Source organism: Physella acuta, unplaced genomic scaffold, assembly GCF_028476545.2.
Source record: "Physella acuta isolate Inbredline_101_S28 unplaced genomic scaffold, ASM2847654v3 ptg001064l, whole genome shotgun sequence".
Lineage (NCBI taxonomy): Eukaryota > Metazoa > Mollusca > Gastropoda > Physidae > Physella > Physella acuta.
In genome coordinates, this window is record NW_026732581.1 from 177,879 (window position 1) to 198,678 (window position 20,800).

The following is a 20,800-nucleotide window of genomic DNA, read 5'->3' on the forward strand; positions in this document are numbered from 1 at the left end:
ATACTTTTACCTGAGATGAAAGTATACTTTCACCAAAGACAAAGATATACTTTTACCTGAGATGAAAGTATACTTTCACCAAAGACAAAGATATACTTTTACCTAAGATGGAAGTATACTTTCACCAAAGACAAAGGTATACTTTTACCTGAGATGAAAGTATACTTTCACCAAAGACAAAGATATACTTTTACCTGAGATGAAAGTATACTTTCACCAAAGACAAAGATATACTTTTACCTGAGATGAAAGTTTACTTTCACCAAAGACAAAGGTATACTTTTACCTTAGATGAAAGTATACTTTCACCAAAGACAAAGGTATACTTTTTACCTGAGATGAAAGTATACTTTCACCAAAGACAAAGATTTACTTTTTACCTGAGATGAAAGTATACTTTCACCAAAGACAAAGATATACTTTTACCTAAGATGAAAGTATACTTTCACCAAAGACAAAGGTATACTTTTACCTAAGATGAAAGTATACTTTCATCAAAGACAAAGGTATACTTTTACCTAAGATGAAAGTATACTTTCACCAAAGACAAAGGTAAACTTTTACCTAAGATGAAAGTATACTTCCAACAAAGACAAAGGTAAACTTTTACCTGAGTTAAGGTCAGAATTTTTACCTTAGCCACAGGGTCAGGTCCAGAGATGAACTCTATAAGTCCTTTCATCATCCAGCTGGCTTGGCTCTCCCCTGGATGGACTCTAGCTGAGATAACCACGGCTTTCTTTTCTTCCTCCAAATCTAGAGAGTGGCACATCATGTATATTTTAAGGAATTCACTAGTCCTAAAAATAAAATACAATCTGCCAAAAAAACAACTAGCCCTTTACAAAAAATGCCTTAGGTTGGAATGAAATTTTTAAAATCTCAAATGTAATATTTGCTAACAAATCTATTTTAATATTGAATAGCGTAAGTGAACAAAATGATAATCAATTAAAGCAACCATTACTGAAGTTGAGTAGTAGGTAGGGTATGTAAACAAATTGATAATGAGTCATTTAAGAAACCAACTTTATGCAAGTAAACCAGCTGATGAAAATATAGTTTTGCATAAATCTTTCTTTAAGTTAATCCACGGGGGGGGGGGGGGGGGGAGGGCGTGGAAAGCAATACATTATTTACATTATTTTGGTGTTGGGGGAAGTGGGACTAGAAGGGTACTGTCCATAAACTCTCATTGGTGTAAGTCCAGAAATTTTGAAAATTGCTCCATCAGAAAATTTTAAAAATTTAATGTGAACTAAGCTGCATGATGACTAAGTCAGATAAGCTACACAGTAAGTCAATAGGGGTCATCCATAAATGACGTCACGCTTTTTTTGATGATTTTTACCTCCCCCTCCCCTCCGTCACACATCGTCACAAAAAACCAGACCCCCCCCCCGAAAATGACGTCACACCTCAGCCTATAACCCCCTCAAAATTGCAATTGAATTTTTCTCAAAACATCAATATTTTTCCAAAATCTTGTCTGAACTCTGTCAAAATAGAGTATTTCAATCAATTCCTATTGCAGTTTATTAAAACTGTATTCTAAAACGCGAAATAAAGTCTAAAATTCGTTTTCTAACATTGCTTTTTTATAATGCAAAAGTGTGACGTCGCACCATCTGACCCCACCCCCCTCCCTTCGTCACACACCGTCACAAAATTACGGACCCCTGTGATTGTGACGTCATTTATGGATGACCCCATAGATACTCATGTGAACTTACTAAAATTAGTAACAGTGAGTAGAAAGCAGCTGTTTCCTGCCCGAGACTCACACAAGACCTCCCTCTTCATCACCGCAGACCTCTCCTCACTGTTGAGTAGAACCTCTAGGTCCTCCTTCAGGTCAGTGAATGAGTAGGGGTAGCAATGTGCCAGATAGTATGTGTCATCAGCGTTAGGGAACTCCTGGCATGGATAGTAAATTGTGTTCAGATTTACATATAATTATGAATTATTATTAGGCCTGTAAGCGGATTATCATTTTGGTTAGACTGCGTAAACTGCCTATTATTTCCTTTTATTTTTTGTTTCATTTCTGCATTTAGAATGTTCTGAGTTTAAGTTCAATATAAATTTAAGAATTGATTGAAAAATTAAGTTGAGCTTAAAATTGTTATGTTGTTATTTATAATGATTTAAAGATATATTTCAGAATTTAATATGACTAGAAATTTTGACTTTATGTTTAAAATATATTTTTTAAATTTAAAATATACAAAACCATGAAGTTTATAAATATAATCCTTAATTTAAGCAAGTCCAAGTTATAAAGGTAATAATTATATTCCTTAATTTAAGCAAGTCCAAGTTATAAAGTTTATAAATATATTCCTTAATTTAAACCAGTCCAAGTTATAAAGTTTATAACTATATTCCTGAATTTAAACCAGTCCAAGTTATGGAGTGAAAAAATTGTACCATCTGCCACTCCAGCATGAAGTATGTAACTCCTCTCTGTAAGAGGGGGCAACTGTGGTTGGTCACATTTCTGGAATAGCTGGAAGAGAAAGTTGATCAGTCAGGCTGTGGTTATCATGGGAAACATGTGGATATTGATGGACAGTGTTGAAGAAATGATCCTTGGTGGATATAGTTGAACAGATGGACATAGTTGAAGAAATGGACATTAATGGACATTGTTGAAGAAATGGACATTAATGGACATTGTTGAAGATAGTTGAAGATATGGACATTGATGGAAAGTTGAAGAATTGATCATTAATGGACATAGTTGAAGAAATGATCATTAATGGACATAGTTGAAGATATGATAATTAATGAAGATTGTTGAAGAAATGGACATTGATGGATATAGTTGAAGAAATAATCCTTGATGGATATAGTTGAAGAAATGATCCTTGATGGATATAGTTGAAGAAATGATCCTTGATAGACATATAGTTGAAGAAATGGACATAGTGAACTGAGCGACATTGATAAAAGTGTACATTATAAAAGAATAAATTATATTTCTTATTCTGTGCGGAGTGGGGGGGAGGGGGGGGGGGGGGAGAGAATTGCCTGAAAGAAACACTGCTAACACATGAGCACATCAACATAGACATAGCAGAAAGACACTGATTAAGTTGAAGAAATTGAAATTAATGCAACACAAAGAGCTCAATGAATTAAACTCGACACCAATATTGTGACTATGTTCCTTGTTTAATATATTTATGTTAATTTAATAGAATTAACCATTGCAAATGTTATTGGTTATACACATGTTTTCTTACCTGATGTGATGGCCAGTCCTGACCCATCCTTTTTGTTTCTCCTGGGCATCTTTTTCAGAATAAACCAGCGGTCGCATGCCTGAAACCATATTTTTAATGTAAGAGACTTGCTAGGCTCAAATCATAAATTATTGGGAGCAGTGTTTCTTCCAGACTTTTTACTCCGGGGGGGGGGGGGGGGGGGCACTTGAAATTTTCGGGGGGGGGGGGGCGGTAAACTTTCTTCGGGGGGGGGGGGGGGGGGCGGACACTGTTAAAAGTATATATTTTCTATATAAATTATATAAATTTCATTTCGTTCGGGGGGAGGGGGGGGCGGTAAATTTTTTTCGGGCCCCCCCCCCCCCCCGAAGAGATGCCTGGAAGAAACTCTGATTGGGAGCAGCGGATTAGATAGGAGATATGAGAAGTTTATCAGCAATGTATATAAGGCCTATTTGTTTGTAATTGTTGCATTTCAATATCAATTTAAAGGGTCGGCGTAGTCGAGTCGGTAAAGCTCATGGCTGCTAAACCGAAAAGTCTCGAGTTCGAACCGTCGGGCAGATGAGGCTCGTTAGCTGGGGACAGCCACTCTTCTAGGAGAGACAACTCCAAAATCAAACAACCTTGTAGTTTGTTCTTGGTTGGACAAAGGCTATGGAAGCAAATCCAAAAAGAAAAGCAGGCTGAAATCGGAGTCAATGGCCTCAATGGCGCATAACCAGTTGACACGTAATCCTTAATTGTGATGGAAGCATGGTCGAGTCGGCAAAGCTCATGGCTGATAAATTCGAAAAAAAAGTCTCGAGTTCAAACCCTCTGGCAGATAAGGCCCGATCCCTCCCAACACTAAAAATTAAGAACGAAGAAGAAGAAGAATATCAATTTAAAAATAAATGTTACTAATTTTAATTAGTTTTGTGTTAAACTAATAGTAAAGAGGTTAAATTATTTTGGTTTTGTTAGTTACTTCCCATTTTAAAAAATAAATATTGACAAGGGATATAACTAATTTAATTGTAGCAAATAGTATTTAAAAATTACAAATAAAGAAAAAAATAAATAATTATAATATAGCAATTGTTCTATTTAAAAACCATAAAGGTAGCTATAAGCGTTTTTGAAACAATATTTTATTATTCTATAAAGTTTTTAAATTTAAATTTACTTATGACTGTAGTTTCAGCAAGATACATTAGCTAAAAAAGATAGCACTTTTAAACATATTAAATTGAAGTCACGTTTTATTTACTATCTTATGCGCTTTTACAAGTCCAATATTTTATCCCAAAATACGAATTATCGGTATAATACTAGATCTAGATCTCTAGACTAGATCTAGAAAATTCTAGATTCCAGATCTAGACTAGATCAGGGGTCGGCAACCTTTTGAAGCGGAAGAGCCAAAAGTTACAATTTTCAATATTTACCTGGTTTTAAAGAGCCACTAACATTTCTTTATTTCAAATATTTTATTTTTTTATTAAGATTATTAGTATTTGTTCAAAGAGCTGTAGAGCCGCATCTTGATATCAAAAGAGCCGCATGCGGCTCGCGAGCCGCAGGTTGCCGACCCCTGGACTAGATCAGTAGATCTAGAGTAGATCTCAGATATAGATTAGATCCCAGATCTAGATAGATCAGGGGTCCTCAACCCTTTGAGGTGGAAGAGCCAAAAGTTACAATTTACACAATTTCCCAGTTTTCAAAGAGCCGTGAAAAATTGTTCTCTAATATTATTGTATGATTAGGATTAGCTAAATATTTTTGTTAAATGGGTTTAAGTATGAAAAAATATTTATTCATATTAAAACATAAACATGTTTCGCACAAAACATAATAAAGTATTTCAACTAGTTCTTTTGGGATAATAAAATCCAATTTTAAAACTATCCCTACCCAATTTTAAAGCTAATAACTATAAGAATATGTCTATCAAGTCAAATTAATGCTCACTAAAACATACAAAATTGCCTTCTGAATAAAATAACCGTTACTATCTATATGTATAATTATCTTCTTGGGGACGTTAGAAAACATTAACAAGCTGTAAGCGCGCCTAGCAGTCCCCTCTCTTCCTGTCTAGGCACATCACACCCCCCTCCCCCCCATGGTCTGGTGAGCTGTGGTTCACGCTAAATGTTTACAATCGTAGAGCCGGGTTAAGTGACGGCTATTAGGGGCAGATAATTTAGTTTGAAACTATTTTAAACTTAGGGGAGGTAACTAAGCGGAGGCTGCTTTCACGGGGGTTTGGGGGGGGGGGGGGGGGTGGGTGGGTGGGGGGAAAGGATGGTTTTAGTGTTTTAAAGCAAATATTTTCAGTGGCAGCATTGGTACTGTTGAATTCACTAACTATGAATTAATGAAAAGTAGAAAATAAAACTAAATAGCAGCGTGTGATACGCCGCGGGCTCGTTGAAAATATTTGGACCCAAAATGTGCACTTCGATAGTGGAAAGCATTGAGCCACTGCCACGGGACTGGCCACATCACAGTTGTTGGGCTGGGCCTTGTGTCCATGCAGCTGTTAGCAGTCTGTATACGCTCTACTCCACCTATTCATAGTGTTTTTATTTTGTTTAAAGTTGTTTTTCAGTATAATATTTTTACGAGTTATGAAAATAACTCAATATACTTATTATGGAACTAGCGAGCCGCGTTCTGACATTAAAAGAGCCGCATGCGGCTCGCGAGCCGCAGGTTGCCGTCCCCTGAGATAGATCTATCTGCAGTATTCCAATGCACATTTTTGTTTCGATTCAATTAAAATAAATAAAAATAATAAACGAGCCGGCCCGCGGCATAACATACGCCGCTATTTAGTTGTTTAATTTCTACTTTTCAGTAATTCATAATTTGTGAATTCGACAGTACCAACGCTGCCACTGAAATATTTCTTTAAAACACTATAAGTAGCCCGTTAAGGACCTTAACCCCCCCCCCCCCCCATTCCTCCCCCTCCCTCTCCCCCCTTACGTTTAAAATCGTTGGCTCTGCTTGTAAACATTTAGAGTGAACACAGCTCACTAAGACCATGTAGTGGTGGGGAGGTAGGGAGCGCGTTTACAGCTTGTTTTCTAGCGGCTCACAGAAGAGAATTATACATATAGATAAAAATAATAATAATAAAATATCTAGAAGCCAAAACGCTATTAAATATTCTAGAATCAATAAAAGGTTACCATGGTTATAAAGACTGTCTCGCTTCAACAAATTAACGATCCTAAATTTGTAGGTGATTCCCGGGACGACATTTGTCACCCGGAAGTAATACCATTGGGTGTGTCTGACTGTAAATAGGTCAGCCTTCAAGACTAGCTCGTACTCGTATTGGCCTCTGCAGAGTGAAAACAGAAACTCAAATGAAAACAAAGTTTAATAGGGTGTGTGTGTGTGGGGGGGGGGGGGTAGTTGGGAAGGGTGGATGGATATGCTACGGGTGAGAAAGGGTGGGGAGCCCTGCAGTGTTTCTTCCAGACTTTTTTCTCGGGGGGGGGGGGCACTTAAAATTTTCGTGGGGGGGGGGGGGGGGCGGACACTGTTTAAAGTATATATTTTCTATATAAACTCCAGACCCCCCCCCTCCCCGAAGAGATGCCCGGAAGAAACTCTGGAGCCCTGCAGAGCAGATGCCTGAAAGAAACTCCGAATACAAGTGATCTGCATTAAACTTTGATCTAGCTAAAATTTACATCAGCATAACAGAATTCTAAAGGATCTCGTACATATTATACAAGGAGTAATCCATAAACAACTCCACGCTGTTTTTACGGGTATGGGAAGTAAAGAAAACTAAGATATTAGGCCTAGGGGAAATTAACCTTAAAAAAATAAGGCCTACTTACATAGAGGAAATAAGCCTTTAAAAAAGGCCTACTCATATAGGGGAAATAAGCCTTAGAAATAAGGCCTACTCACATAGAGAATATAAGCCTTAAAAAAGGCCTACACATATAGAAATAGATAGGGAAGATAGGTCTAAAGAAAACTAAGGCCTACCCACACAGGGGGAGATAACCTTAAAAAAAGCCTACCCACATAAGGGGAGATAACCCTAAAGAAAACTAAGGCCTATCCACATAGGGGAGATAATCCTAAAGAAAACTAAGGCCAACCTACATAGGGGGAGGTAATTCTTAAGAAAACTAAGGCCTATCCACATAGGGGAGATAAGCCTAAAGAAAACTAAAGCATACCTACATAGGGGGAGATAAGTCGAAAAAAAAACTAAGGCCTACTCACATTCGCCTCGCCTGCCTCAGGTTCCCACACTCAAATCTCGACTCAAACGCCAACGTAGGGCAGCATCCCTCTGGCACCGGAAGTAGGATGTAGTCACGTGCGCTCCTCTCTGAATCGAACGCCACCTGCGTTCCCCGCCATTTTCCTCTGTAGCTTGTCTGGGTGTCTATCGTTCGGCTGTTTTCTGGTGGTGTAGAGTAAAGATTTTCTATTAATTATTTAAAAAAAATAAAAAATAAAATCACAACTAGAAATAAAACAGATGGTCAATAAATAAATAAAATAAAAGCAATTCAATTTAAGCAATTTAGCCACACACACTTAAGCAAGAACATAACGATTGAAATAACGATTAATCTCCATGAACCAATCGCTAGAAAATGATCTTGCTGATCGCAGTACTTGACTTATTTCGTTGAAGCCCCTTAGGAGCAGAGGGCAGCATCTACATCTCAACACCTGACTCAGGTTTAAGAAACTTTTTATTTGAGCCCATGAAAATTCTAATAACTACAAAATGGTCTTGCAGTTTTTTTTTATAATCACCAGAAAAAGATCTTTCTATATGACGTAAAGTTCTTAGAATAATTACGCCCTTTAGTCTAATGTCAAAAAATTGATCTGGCCCCATGATCTATTTGTATTTTTTGAGGGCTTAAACATACAGAATTGTTACCTATATCACAATCATGCACACTAATGCTTATAACTTTAAAATGCCATAAAAGAACATCGAGATTTAATTTTGATATATAGCCATTAGGTAAGAAGTGCTGTGAAATGAACTAGCCAGAGAAGCCATACTGCAGGAAGCAGAGAAGTCGGGAGGCGTGGGAGGGGTTGCGTACCGCACCGGGTGACACCATTTAGGGTGGGGGAGGTGACAACAAGACAAAAAAATGCAAGATATATAGAATAATTGTTTTTTTTTTGCCAGTTCAATGAATGGTTTATTAGAGTTTAAAAGTATTTAAAGTACACAATGACGATCCCGAAAAATGAAGGGGGGAGGGGGTGGGGGAGGAAGGTCACACTATGTGTTAAACATGCTTACGGAGAGAAAACAATGCTACACCCAGCTGTATTAACAACCGACTATAGATAAACATCATTAGTATTAAATGAGAACACTTACAAGCTTTTACGGGGGGGGGGGGGTGAATGATTGTAAAATTTATTGTGAGAAAAATGGGGGATGACACCTTGAGACCTAAAGACGCCACTGGTAAGAAGTGTTGTGTAATGAATTAGCCAGATAGCCAAACAACACGACATGTGCTGTGTTGAATTAGTCACACACGTCGACACATTATGTATGCATTACCCAGATGCTATTCGGCATCATCTATTTAAACTTGAGTTATTCTTCCCTCTAGATTGTAAAAGTAACACTCGAATAATTCAGCCTATATTAAATACTTTTCTTTTGAGGTTCTATACTGTAAAGTGAAGGCCAAATTGTGCGACCTACCTAATGCCGAAAGCCCATTTGTCAACACTTCAGACGCATGCACCAAAGGCTCTACATGATTGATACAGGTATAAATATGCCGAGGTGTATCTAATATTATACTATTGAGCTCCTTGGGCCAATATGGGCCATATGGCCAGTGTTTTATGTCCGATGGCCTCTTTTTGTACCGTGTTATGTAATCCTTTAACTGGGCGCTGTATGAAAGATGGTGTGTGTACTGGGTGATAGCTGTCTGGGGGTTGAATTGGTGTGTTTTTTCCGGATTCGATTTGTCCGGTTCCGTTGTGATGTCCGGTAGTTGAAGAGTGTTCAAGTGGTTTGTAATAGGTCGTAAATCAGTTTTCATTTTCCGAACTCTGGGTAGTGACTCATTTCTGGGTAGCTGTTGATTTCCGGGCAGCTGTTGATTTCCGGGCAGCTATTGATTTCCAGGCAGCTATTGATTTCCAGGCAGTAACTGATTTTAGGGCAGCTGTTGATTTCCGGGCAGCTGTTGATTTCCGGGCAGCTATTGATTTCCAGGCAGTAACTGATTTCCGGGCAGCTGTTGATTTCCGGGCAGCTGTTGATTTCCGGGCAGCTGTTGATTTCCAGGCAGCTGTTGATTTCCAGGCAGCTATTGATTTCCAGGCAGTAACTGATTTTAGGGCAGCTGTTGATTTCCAAGTAGCTGACGATTTTAGGGCAGTATTGCCATCATTCACACGGCTTATTATTTCGACGCCACATCATAAGTTATTTCCAAATGATTATATCGATATGTAAAAATTTTTGATCAACTACTGACTGGTTTAAATACTGCATTTACATAAAAAAATTGTATTACAGTTACAGTAGCTATAATTATATTGCAGCTCTGAAAACACATTTAAAACACATACACGCCGAAAATATCCTGAAAATCTTGAAGTTCAAATGATCCAAGAAGTAAACAACGAAGTATTCTTTCCTCGTAACGAATCGCTTCACAAAACTCCATTAACTTTTGTCTTGAATATAAACAAATGGTCCATCGCGGTAATTAACAAAAACAACAATGCCAGAAATGTTCATACTTGTTTTCACTGCTTGAAGTTAATTATCTCAGCCTGATTAATTACGGCCTTGTTTATAAAGCACAGTCTTAGTAAACCATGTCTACTTGAATTAAGTCTTCGACGTCTGACATCGCGTTTCTAGGTGTGGCCCTTATCTTATTTTACGAAACTGTTAAATTCAATGACGATCTTTTAAGTGATTTATAAGACTAATTCATTATTCGGTTTCCATTATTTAAAAATTCTTTAAAAATTCAAAACGCGTGTTCATTAGCGTAGCATTGGCATATTCTGACAACTGTTTCCTACCTGCAACCACATTTCAATAATCTATAGTCTATAAATAGATGTATACGGCCGCGTTTTATATAAAGTACACAATGCTTTTTAGAACACAACCATACTGTATTTTTATTTGATTTCAACACAAGAAAAAAATACGACACATTTCCAATCAATTAAAAACGAAATTATTTGTAAAAAAAAACAACAAAACACAAAAAATGTTCCAGTACAGGAATTCGGTTAAATTTTTTCATGTCTGTCTCATTTTCTTCTCACGACAAGTCCCGTAACCTACAAAACATTTTTGTTGTTCACTTTACAGTTTAATCCTCCACTCAATTCTCGTAGTTTGATTTTATTCTCTTTGAAGTTCATAAACCCACACACATAGCATGCGACAAACCAGACTTGATTAAAATGAAAACTTGTCAAGAGGTTATCGAGGTCACATTTGACTTTAACACCAGCCCAGTCGTTTTCTTTTATCAATTAAATCTCAAAGTAAACGCGGGGTATTAAACACAAAAGACAAGCAACACCTTTAAGAAGTGGTTTTTTTTTGGACTTCATTCTAATCAAAGACTTAACTGTATATTAGAGCAAGACGCGCCTTGTTATTAAAATAAATCACACCAGTGTGTACATAGGTTTATAAGAATTTTTAATGTATGATTGACGTGGGCAGCGACTGTAGAATTTAATCTTCGGTGAAGTCATGATTATGTCCCCTGCTGCGATATTTATAGAGCACCAGTGGTACCTGTTAAGGAAGTCGTAAAACTGGCTGAAACAAAAAGTCACAGGTGCGGGGAAAAATTCCGTAGCGTATTTTTTCTCTGGACGAATATTGATTTTAAAATGTTTCCGAGTTTGCAGTTTTCCGTTCACTTTAACACAGAGGCGTAGCGAGGGGAGGGGGGTGGCGCGCCAAATTGAAAGTTTGAGGGGGGTGCAAATGAAAATATCGAGGAGGAGGGGGTGCAAATCGAAAGTTGAGGGGGGGGGGTGCAAATGAAAAGTTCGAGGGGGGGGGGGTGCATATAAGTTTGTCCCCGGGCGCCGGGAAGGGTCGCTACGCCTCTGCTTTAACATTTTCTTTCTCCAAAAAAATGAGTTACTTTCTGTATTATTTTGTTTCAGATTGTAACTTTCAGGTAAGCATTGTATACAATCAGGTTAATTAAGATTACTGAAGCATTGAGCATTGTGTAATTTAGAATCAAAGATAGATATTTTTTTAAACTGCGTGTTAAAAGTCGTTAATTAAAACAAGTTTTAATACTTTTGTTTAAGGAAAAAATCTGAATGGTAATGTTTATAATACCGACTTAAGAAACAAAATCTTTGAGGCCACATGTATTATATGACCTAATTTTTAGGCTATGTAATAGGACAATTCTCTAGAACAAGCAAGGACACATACGTTTAGAACACATTTTACTAAGATATGTAATCAGCCAGGAAACATAATCATGTGTGATACCATCTTCTCCATTCCTTTGTCGATACATAGATCTACTCGCGTTTGACTCAAATTTCTCCATTCATTTGTCGACACATTCTCGCGTTTGACATAATTTTCTCCATTCATTTGTCGTCGCCTTTGTTTGTTTCTATGTGAAGCTGCTGCTTGCAAACAAGGCGGATTCTGCATCAAATACTTCCTACAGTAGGACGAGAAAAGTCACAAGCGACGGGGGATGGGGTGGTCACCTCATAAGACCGTGAGACTGACCTTAAGGTAGCAAAGGATGAAGTGGTCACTAAATGAGACTGGCCTTAAGCTAGCGACGGATATAGTGGTCATACATTTACCTTAACTGGATAAAGCGTTCACTACATGAGACTTGCATTAACGGTATGAAGTGGTCACTACATGAGACTAGCCTTAAGGTTGGGACGGATGAAGTGAACGTACATTGATCTTAACTGGATGAAGTGGTCACTACATGAGACTGACCTTAACGGAATGAAGTGGTCACTACATGAGACTGACCTTAACGGGATGAAGTGGTCACTACATGAGACTGACCTTAACGGGATGAAGTGGTCACTACATGAGACTTGCATTAACGGAATGAAGTGGGCACTATATGAGACTTGCATTAACGGGATAAAGTGGTCACTACATGAGACTTGCATTAACAGGATGAAGTGGTCACTACATGAGACTTGCATTAACGGGATGAAGTGGTCACTACATGAGACTGACCTTAACGGGATGAAGTGGTCACTACATGAGACTGACCTTTAAGGGATAAGTGGTCACTACATGAGACTGACCTTAACTGGATGAAGTGGTCACTACATGAGACTTGCATTAACGGGATGAAGTGGTCACTACATGAGACTTTCATTAGCGGGATGAAGTGGTCACTACATGAGACTGCCATTAACGGGATGAAGTGGTCACTACATGAGACTGACCTTAACGGGATGAAGTGGTCACTACATGAGACTTGCATTAACGGGATGAAGTGGTCACTACATGAGACTTGCATTAACGGGATGAAGTGGTCACTACATGAGACTTGCATTAACGGGATGAAGTGGTCACTACATGAGACTTGCATTAACGGAATGAAGTGGTCACTACATGAGACTTGCATTAACGGGATGAAGTGGTCACTACATGAGACTTGCATTAACGGGATGAAGTGGTCACTACATGAGACTTGCATTAACGGGATGAAGTGGTCACTACATGAGACTGACCGTAACGGGATGAAGTGGTCACTACATGAGACTTGCATTAACAGGATGAAGTGGGCACTATATGAGACTTGCATTAACGGGATGAAGTGGTCACTACATGAGACTTGCATTAACAGGATGAAGTGGTCACTACATGAGACTTGCATTAACAGGATGAAGTGGACACTATATGAGACTTGCATTAACGGGATGAAGTGGTCACTACATGAGACTGACCGTAACGGGATGAAGTGGTCACTACATGAGACTTGCATTAACAGGATGAAGTGGGCACTATATGAGACTTGCATTAACGGGATGAAGTGGTCACTACATGAGACTTGCATTAACAGGATGAAGTGGTCACTACATGAGACTTGCATTAACAGGATGAAGTGGACACTATATGAGACTTGCATTAACGGGATGAAGTGGTCACTACATAAGACTTGCATTAACGGGATGAAGTGGTCACTACATAAGACTTGCATTAACGGGATGAAGTGGTCACTGTGAGAGACCTTGGCAATCAACCAAGTAAAGCACAGCGCCTCAATCTGCAGGACTTTCGCTATGGAGGCCCCTTTTTAAAATTATTGAATGTAATTCCATTAAAAAAAATTAAATAGATCGTTTAACCACAAATTAGTATTCCATGTTTGTTCTTTTCATGTGTTTACGCAATACTAGCCAGAACAACGCAATGTTTAATGGAAATGACAAATGTTTTATGTGTACACCCCCATCCCCCTTACCACCCTAATATATATTAAATGCTATTACATGTGATAGAGATAGTCAACCGTAGCAGTTAACCCCCTTCCCGTGAACCCCCCCTTCCCGTGAACCCCCCCCCCCCCTTCCCGTGAACCCCCCCCCCTTCCCGTGAATCCCCCCTTCCCGTGAACCCCCTTTCCCGTGAACCCCCCCCCCTTCCCGTGAACCCCCCCCCCTTCCCGTGAACCCCCCCCCCTTCCCGTGAACCCCCCCCCCCCTTCCCGTGAACCCCCCCTTCCCGTGAACCCCCTTCCCGTGAACCCCCCTTCCCGTGAACCCCCCTTCCCGTGAACCCCCCTTCCCGTGAACCCCCCTTCCCGTGAACCCCCCTTCCCGTGAACCCCCCTTCCCGTGAACCCCCCTTCCCGTGAACCCCCCTTCCCGTGAACCCCCCTTCCCGTGAACCCCCCTTCCCGTGAACCCCCCTTCCCGTGAACCCCCCCCCCCCCCCCGCGTCCCGTAACCTCCCCGTCCCGTAACCTCCCCGTCCCGTAACCTCCCCGTCCCGTAATCTCCCCTTCCCATGAAATCCCTTTCCAGTAAACTCCCCTTCCAGTAAACTCCCCTTCCCGTCAACTCCATTTCCATTTAACTCACTTTCCAGTAAGCTCCCCTTCCGATATTTCAACTCACTGGACGCGACTTCAACGAATACAACGAAGGACATCAACAATAATAATCATTAAAAAAGTTTAAAAAAACCCACGTTTTCTGATTGAACTAAAAAGTAGAAAATAAATGCTATAGGCCCTACATCACAATAATGCAAGCGATCACTCTACTATAAGCGATCAAAAACGTGGGGCGCCGAAGTAAAAGTTATATTACTATTGATTAGATAATACTATTGACTTTTATTAGGGAGCTTGTAGAGAGTCAACAGTATTAGAAACTGTAAGAAAATCACGGCGCCCCACGTTTTTGCTCGCTTATAGTAGAGTGATCGCTTGCATTATTGTGATGTAGGGCCTATAGCATTTATTTTCTACTTTTTAGTTCAATCAGAAAACGTGGGTTTTTTAAAACTTTTTTAATGATTATTATTTTCTACTTTTTAGTCTTTGTCTGTTTGTTTGCATTAAAATCTTGCTATCGATTTTATCTTTTCACTTTTTTTGGGTAAACGAAGACAACTCGTAAAAAGACAACTCGTAAAAAGACAACTCGTAAAAAGACAACTCGTAAAATACACGTTGTTTGAATACGTTACTGACTAGAACACATAGATTTGAACCCGTGTCGAGTGGGATAGCAATCGTGTGCCCAACCACTCGACCATATCGTCTCCCCCAAACTGGCCTACCTCCTGTAAGTTTAAACTCGGTTCAAGCTAAATTCTCTGCCCCTAAGCCTGTGGCGACATGTGATCGTTCGCTTCACTGCGCGCGAGGTACGCGTCGCTGGTTTTTTTTCTAATGGCTAGCAGAGGAGAATTATATATATAGATTATATAGCGGTCTAAAATGCTCAATAAAATGTTTCCATTGATCAATTTAGTAATAATAACAATTGAATATTCAATGGTCATCCAAAAGAAAGCTTCCCTGAAAATTTCAGCGCGCTAGCTAACTGGGAAGTGCCAGAAATTTCGATCGCAAGATTTGATTGGAAAGACAAACAGAGAAAGCAAGTTAAAGAAAACGTGGGAAAAAGAAACAAAGCGATCGACGCTAAACGAGTGGGTAAACCACATTTATGTGGGAAATATTAATCTAAGTCAGTGGCGTAGCGAGGTCGGGTGTCACCCGGTGCGGCACTTAATGGTGTCACCCCCCAGAGGCGTAGCGACCCTTCCCGGGGATAAACTTTCAAGTTTTCGATTTGCACCCTCCCCCCTCAAGTTTTCGATTTGCACCCCCCCCCCCTCAAGTTTTTCTCTACATATTTTGCTATTTTTTGCCTTGGTGTCACCCCCCCCCCCCAAAGGTGTCACCCGGTGCGGTCCGCACCCGCCCCCCCCCACCCCCCCTCGTTACGCCCCTGATCTAACTACATCCCCCTCCACACCTCTTACCACAAAAATGACGTCAACAAACTAGCCTAGGGAGTGATCTCCCATAAACTTTCTCGGATATTCTAATATAAAAGTACGAGGGATTGCAACTCAGGACATAGACAATATTTGTAATCCATGTTTAATTACTTAAACTTTTTATAATAGAATGGAATCACGTAAAAAAAAAAAGAATTGCACACTAAGCGAACGCCTAATAAAACGTGCATAATAGTGCGGGATATTATTAGTACTTTATCAATTTACGTGCGTTTTTTGAGAAATTGAAAATAGCGTAAATTAGTACTTCCGGTCAACGGAAATTACTCAAAATTTGACAGAAGGTAGAGAATTAGATCTTTTACTTACATGTGAAATTTCATTTATCTATCTGAAATAGTACTCAAGTTATAGGCTTTTGAAAAATTCAAAGTAGAAAAAGTACTACTTCCGGTTATCGGAAATAGCTCAAAAGTTGATACGGATCTACGATTTTGATAAAATACTTATATATGAAATTTCACACACACAGACACACCGACATACGGACAAGATTGCAAAATTATGTTTTTCCGTATCAGTGAGCTGTAAAACGTCGAGAATTGTAAAAATCTCGATTTTTTTTTTGCACGATTACAATACTTTTTCTATACTTCGGATATACCTTTTTTTTTTTTTTAATTCTTAGTTTTTATTTTTATTAAAAACATGTTAAAACAACATATCATTTGTGTGAGTGCTATTAGTCTGTTTTGAAATTTTCTGTTTTTATGTCTGGCATAATGCTTCCTTAATATGGCTGGTATATTCGTATATATGAGAAAGTAAAAAGCGGCGGATTCTACCTGCAGTTAAAGCAACGCTATTCAAACTTAATTTTCAATAGTAATTCAATTAATTACTTATTTGCTAAAGTTTTCATTTTAACTAGAATCTAATAGTGAAAAGAATATTTCAGCAATTGAACAAAATATCTATGTGAAGATTTTAAGTGTTAAATTTTGTATTTCAAATAACAACAATAATAAATTGAATGAATTATTTTTAATTTTAAAGGTATATTTTATTGACTTTATTAAAAAAAATAGGTTACTTCCCTTGAAATTTAAAATGTATACACGGGAATCAGGATTAATTTGGTGTACTAAAATTGTAAATTTTTTACGCATTTACTATTCGCTTATGGTATAAAGTAGTAGTAAATAATGTAAAATATTGTATAGAAACGTGATGATATCGTAATGTTGTTCTTTTGTATAGGTTTAATAAAAAAAAAATACATCAGTTTACGACATTTCTAAAATCTGTTCCTGACTTTCTATGGCAATAGCCGAAGCCTGCAGAAAGATACACCCTCCCCCCTCCATAAACACAATGTAACATGCACTTCGATAACTATGAAAAAATAATCCAGATAGAAATACAGGCTGAATTAGAAGTTAACGGGCCATATGGGGCACAACATGTTGAGACGTCATACTTAACTGTAAAAGTAAAAAAAGTAAAGTTCCCTGACGGTCTATGGGGCAAGTGAAGTAGAGTTCACTTGTTTCTGTGACCTCGGCATATGAAGAGATAGTGTGGTCAGCACTATGCCCAGCCGCCTTTACTTTCCCTAACGTGAGTTAGGTACACATCAGAGTTGGGTGGACTCAGGGACGGTCTACTGATTTGAAACCGGATTCGAACTCGATACTTACGGGTTAGTAGTCTAGCTCTCTCATATAATTAACTGTGCTGGAGGAAATCCGGTCCAACATTACAACTAAAAGTACGAATAAGAGACTGAATCAACAAATATGTGGTACTTTTGCCAATTATTAAAGGCTATATGAATTGACGGATGTGCAAAATCGATAGTTTGCCCCGGGCGCCGAAATAGGTCGCTACGCCTCTGATACACGTTGAGTTATATTTGTTAACTTTTATGAAACAGTCTAATGGGGAGGGGGGTCTATTTATAGAAACAATAGTTCAATAGTCCAACGAATAGTTACTAGACGGGTTATTATCCAATGCCATTAACCCGCAGTACTCCTTCACCAACCCCGCCCTCCGATACTATCAGTCAAACTATGTGTCTTTAATTTATAGACGACCCTAAAACTTTTTTTTTTCTGGACGCGCCATTCTTGAAACGACCATTCAAAACCAACTCACGTAAGAGACTGGTTGTTTAGACACGCCATACACTACTATTGAGTTTGTAAGGATGAGCGGGGGATGTATTTTACAGAGGGGTTCTTTTCTTACTTGTGTTTCTTTGTTTTCACATAAAGTTGTTTAATACATGTCTTGTGAGGTCACTCAAAAAAAACGAGAAACTTTATATTTAAACGACCCCCTCCTCTCCTTTTCCATCATCGCCATGGTCACACATTATAACAAAAAGCCAGACCCCCCCCCCCCTCCCCAGCCACTCTAAAATGGGGTAACATCGTAGACTAACTTCATCTCCAAAATGAAAATCTTTGTATTTTAAAGCAGCGATTTTCTTTCCACCACATTTCATCTCGTCGTTCAGCATATAGCATTGTGTTAAATTGTATTCACAGTTTACAAACTAGTCTTCTGAAACATGATAAAGCGTTTAGTGCAGGGGTCGGCAACCTTTTGAAGCGGAAGAGCCAAAAGTTACACTTTTCAAAATTTCAATGGTTTTAAAGAGCCACTAACATTTTTTTTTATTTAAAATATTTTATTTTTTATTAGAATTATTAGTATTTGTTCAAAGAGCTGGAGAGACGCATCTTGATATCAAAAGAGCCGCAGGTTGCCGACCCCTGGTTTAGTGACCATAACTATCCATAATTTTTGTCGATATTAGCACAGGGGTCGGCAACCTTTTGAGACAGAAGAGCCAAAAGTTACAATTTACAAGATCTCCCACCTTTTAAATAGCCACTAATGTTTTAACTTCAATATTATGATCTTTTATTAGGATTAGGTGTGTGTATATATATATATATATATATATATATATATATATATATATATATATATATATATATATATATATATGTATATATATATATATATATATATATATATATATATATATATATATATATATATATATATATATATATATATATATATATATATATATATGGTTCCATGAACAAATGATCTCAGGACAAATGATCTCAGACAAAATATCTCAGACAGAATATCTCACAGCAAAATTTTAATAGTATGTACGATGATTTTAGTTGATTTGAACTTTTTATCAGGCGCGTCCTCCGGCGCCGTTGCAGGGTGCAATTTGGCGCTATCCCTCGAGCACTACGTGTCTACGTTAGTTTTAAGGAGCACCCTTCAATATTGTTAATCCGGCACACGACACATGATGATTAAACCGTGCTAGGGGCTGTACGTAGCGCCCCTGCGATTTTGTAATCGGGTTCACGAGAGCGCCACTTTCCGTCCCCTACACTTAGGCGTTGAGTGATTAACGGTGATATCACGGTGAGTGATTTAACTTACACTCAAGGCTTTCATACAGCACGCCTCATGGCAAGCTGGGCCGTAGTGTATGTAAACCCGTGCCCCGATAAATATGATCCAAGCACAGGCATTGTTTACAATTAAATAACTCAGTTTTAGAAAACAGAAGTACATTGAAAAATGGAGTAACGAAATATTCTAATAGAATAGCGAGTATTTGTTGTTTATATTTATTATTATATAGTTCAGTACCGAATGTTGCAGACTAATATTTTTATGAGTTAAAAAAATAATTATTAATATTTGTGCATGGAGCTGAAGAGCCGCACCTCGACGTCCAAAGAGCCGCATATTTTAAAGAAATATTTTCAGTGTCAGCGTTGGTACTGTCGAATTCACAAATTATGAATTACTGAAAAGTAGAAAAAAACAGCTAAATAGCGGCGTATGATATGCCGCGGGTCGGCTCGTAATGTCTTTAATAGGGTTTGGAGGTCTCGGTCTCTCTCGCTTAAAATTCCAAATCTCGTTAGCCAGGGAGAGCTATAAATCTTCGAACTAAATTAATTGTTTTAACATGATTTCCAATGACAACAAAAAAACATGGCGGCTATTTGTTTCTAGATCTAGATTCAAAATTTTAAAATACCAAGAGTACCCAAAGTTTAACGATTATAAAAAGTTTACTATTATATAATCAAATTAAGCACCATAGGCCATTGCTATTTATAATTTTATATTAATATTGTAACTACGTTTAGGATAACTTGTTACTGATTCGAATAAATAACAAAACTGTAAAAATTTAACTGAGTCTTTATCTTCCTATAACCTAGCTTACATCTTGTGTTTTATAATTATCCTTGTTTACTATTTTAAATAATTTAACAATAGCGAAAGTAACTATTCTATTTTCTTTACTGATTTAGTAAAAATATTCACACTTTGTGTCGAAAAAAAAACTATCTGGCAAGTACGATAACGAGATGTTGATGACCTACTTACAAGCCCGATTTACAGAATCAATTACAGATCAATTAACAAAGTGATATCGCATTTCCCAAACGCCCATAATAACTCCAATGGTAAAGAGCCTAATTGTTTAAGAAACGAGGTTGCCCTGTTGAAAGGGGGGGGGGGGGTGTGAAAGGAGATACTTACAGTCATACTTGTGATGAAGAAAGGTCAGGTTACAGTAGAAATACGTCACGGAGAAGAGAAATGTTCCAGAAATTAGAATAGGTTAAGCATGCATTATGACCTCTCTTCTAGAACAATATTATTTAAGACACAATCGTCTATGAGTATGACAAAATCTTCTTTGACTTAATTTTAAGGACCCAGTTTTTTTCGTACAAGTTTCATAACTTTTAAAAATTCAACTCTGTTTCCCCAGTTTTTGAGCTCCTCCCCCCCCCCCCCCCTCTGTGCCACACATGATCATTAAAGTTCTTATTCCCCTATCCCCCACTAAGAGCGTGACAACGTTTATGGACCACATCTAACCAAATATTTTTGTTGTTATCCGCGCATGGTTGTTTACAACACCTGGTCTTGATGTGGGGAGAAATTCGCTCAATGGATACCCAAGGGTTTCGAACCCGGTTAACATACTTGT

At 38.3% G+C, this 20,800-nt stretch overlaps 1 protein-coding gene across 1 annotated transcript in view; it reads right to left on the reverse strand.

Annotated features, from left to right (window-relative positions):
• The window catches only part of LOC131955367 (cytosolic carboxypeptidase 2), an 84,794-nt gene that overhangs the window by 22,916 nt on the left and 41,078 nt on the right, over positions 1–20,800 (reverse strand). Inside the window, exons 7-12 of the mRNA XM_059319488.1 lie at positions 7,476–7,659; positions 6,416–6,570; positions 3,249–3,327; positions 2,431–2,509; positions 1,734–1,917; positions 635–756 (exon numbers count right to left, since the gene is read on the reverse strand). Coding sequence (XP_059175471.1) covers positions 635–756; positions 1,734–1,917; positions 2,431–2,509; positions 3,249–3,327; positions 6,416–6,570; positions 7,476–7,659 — 803 coding nt within the window. The remainder of the gene's footprint in view (positions 1–634; positions 757–1,733; positions 1,918–2,430; positions 2,510–3,248; positions 3,328–6,415; positions 6,571–7,475; positions 7,660–20,800) is intronic.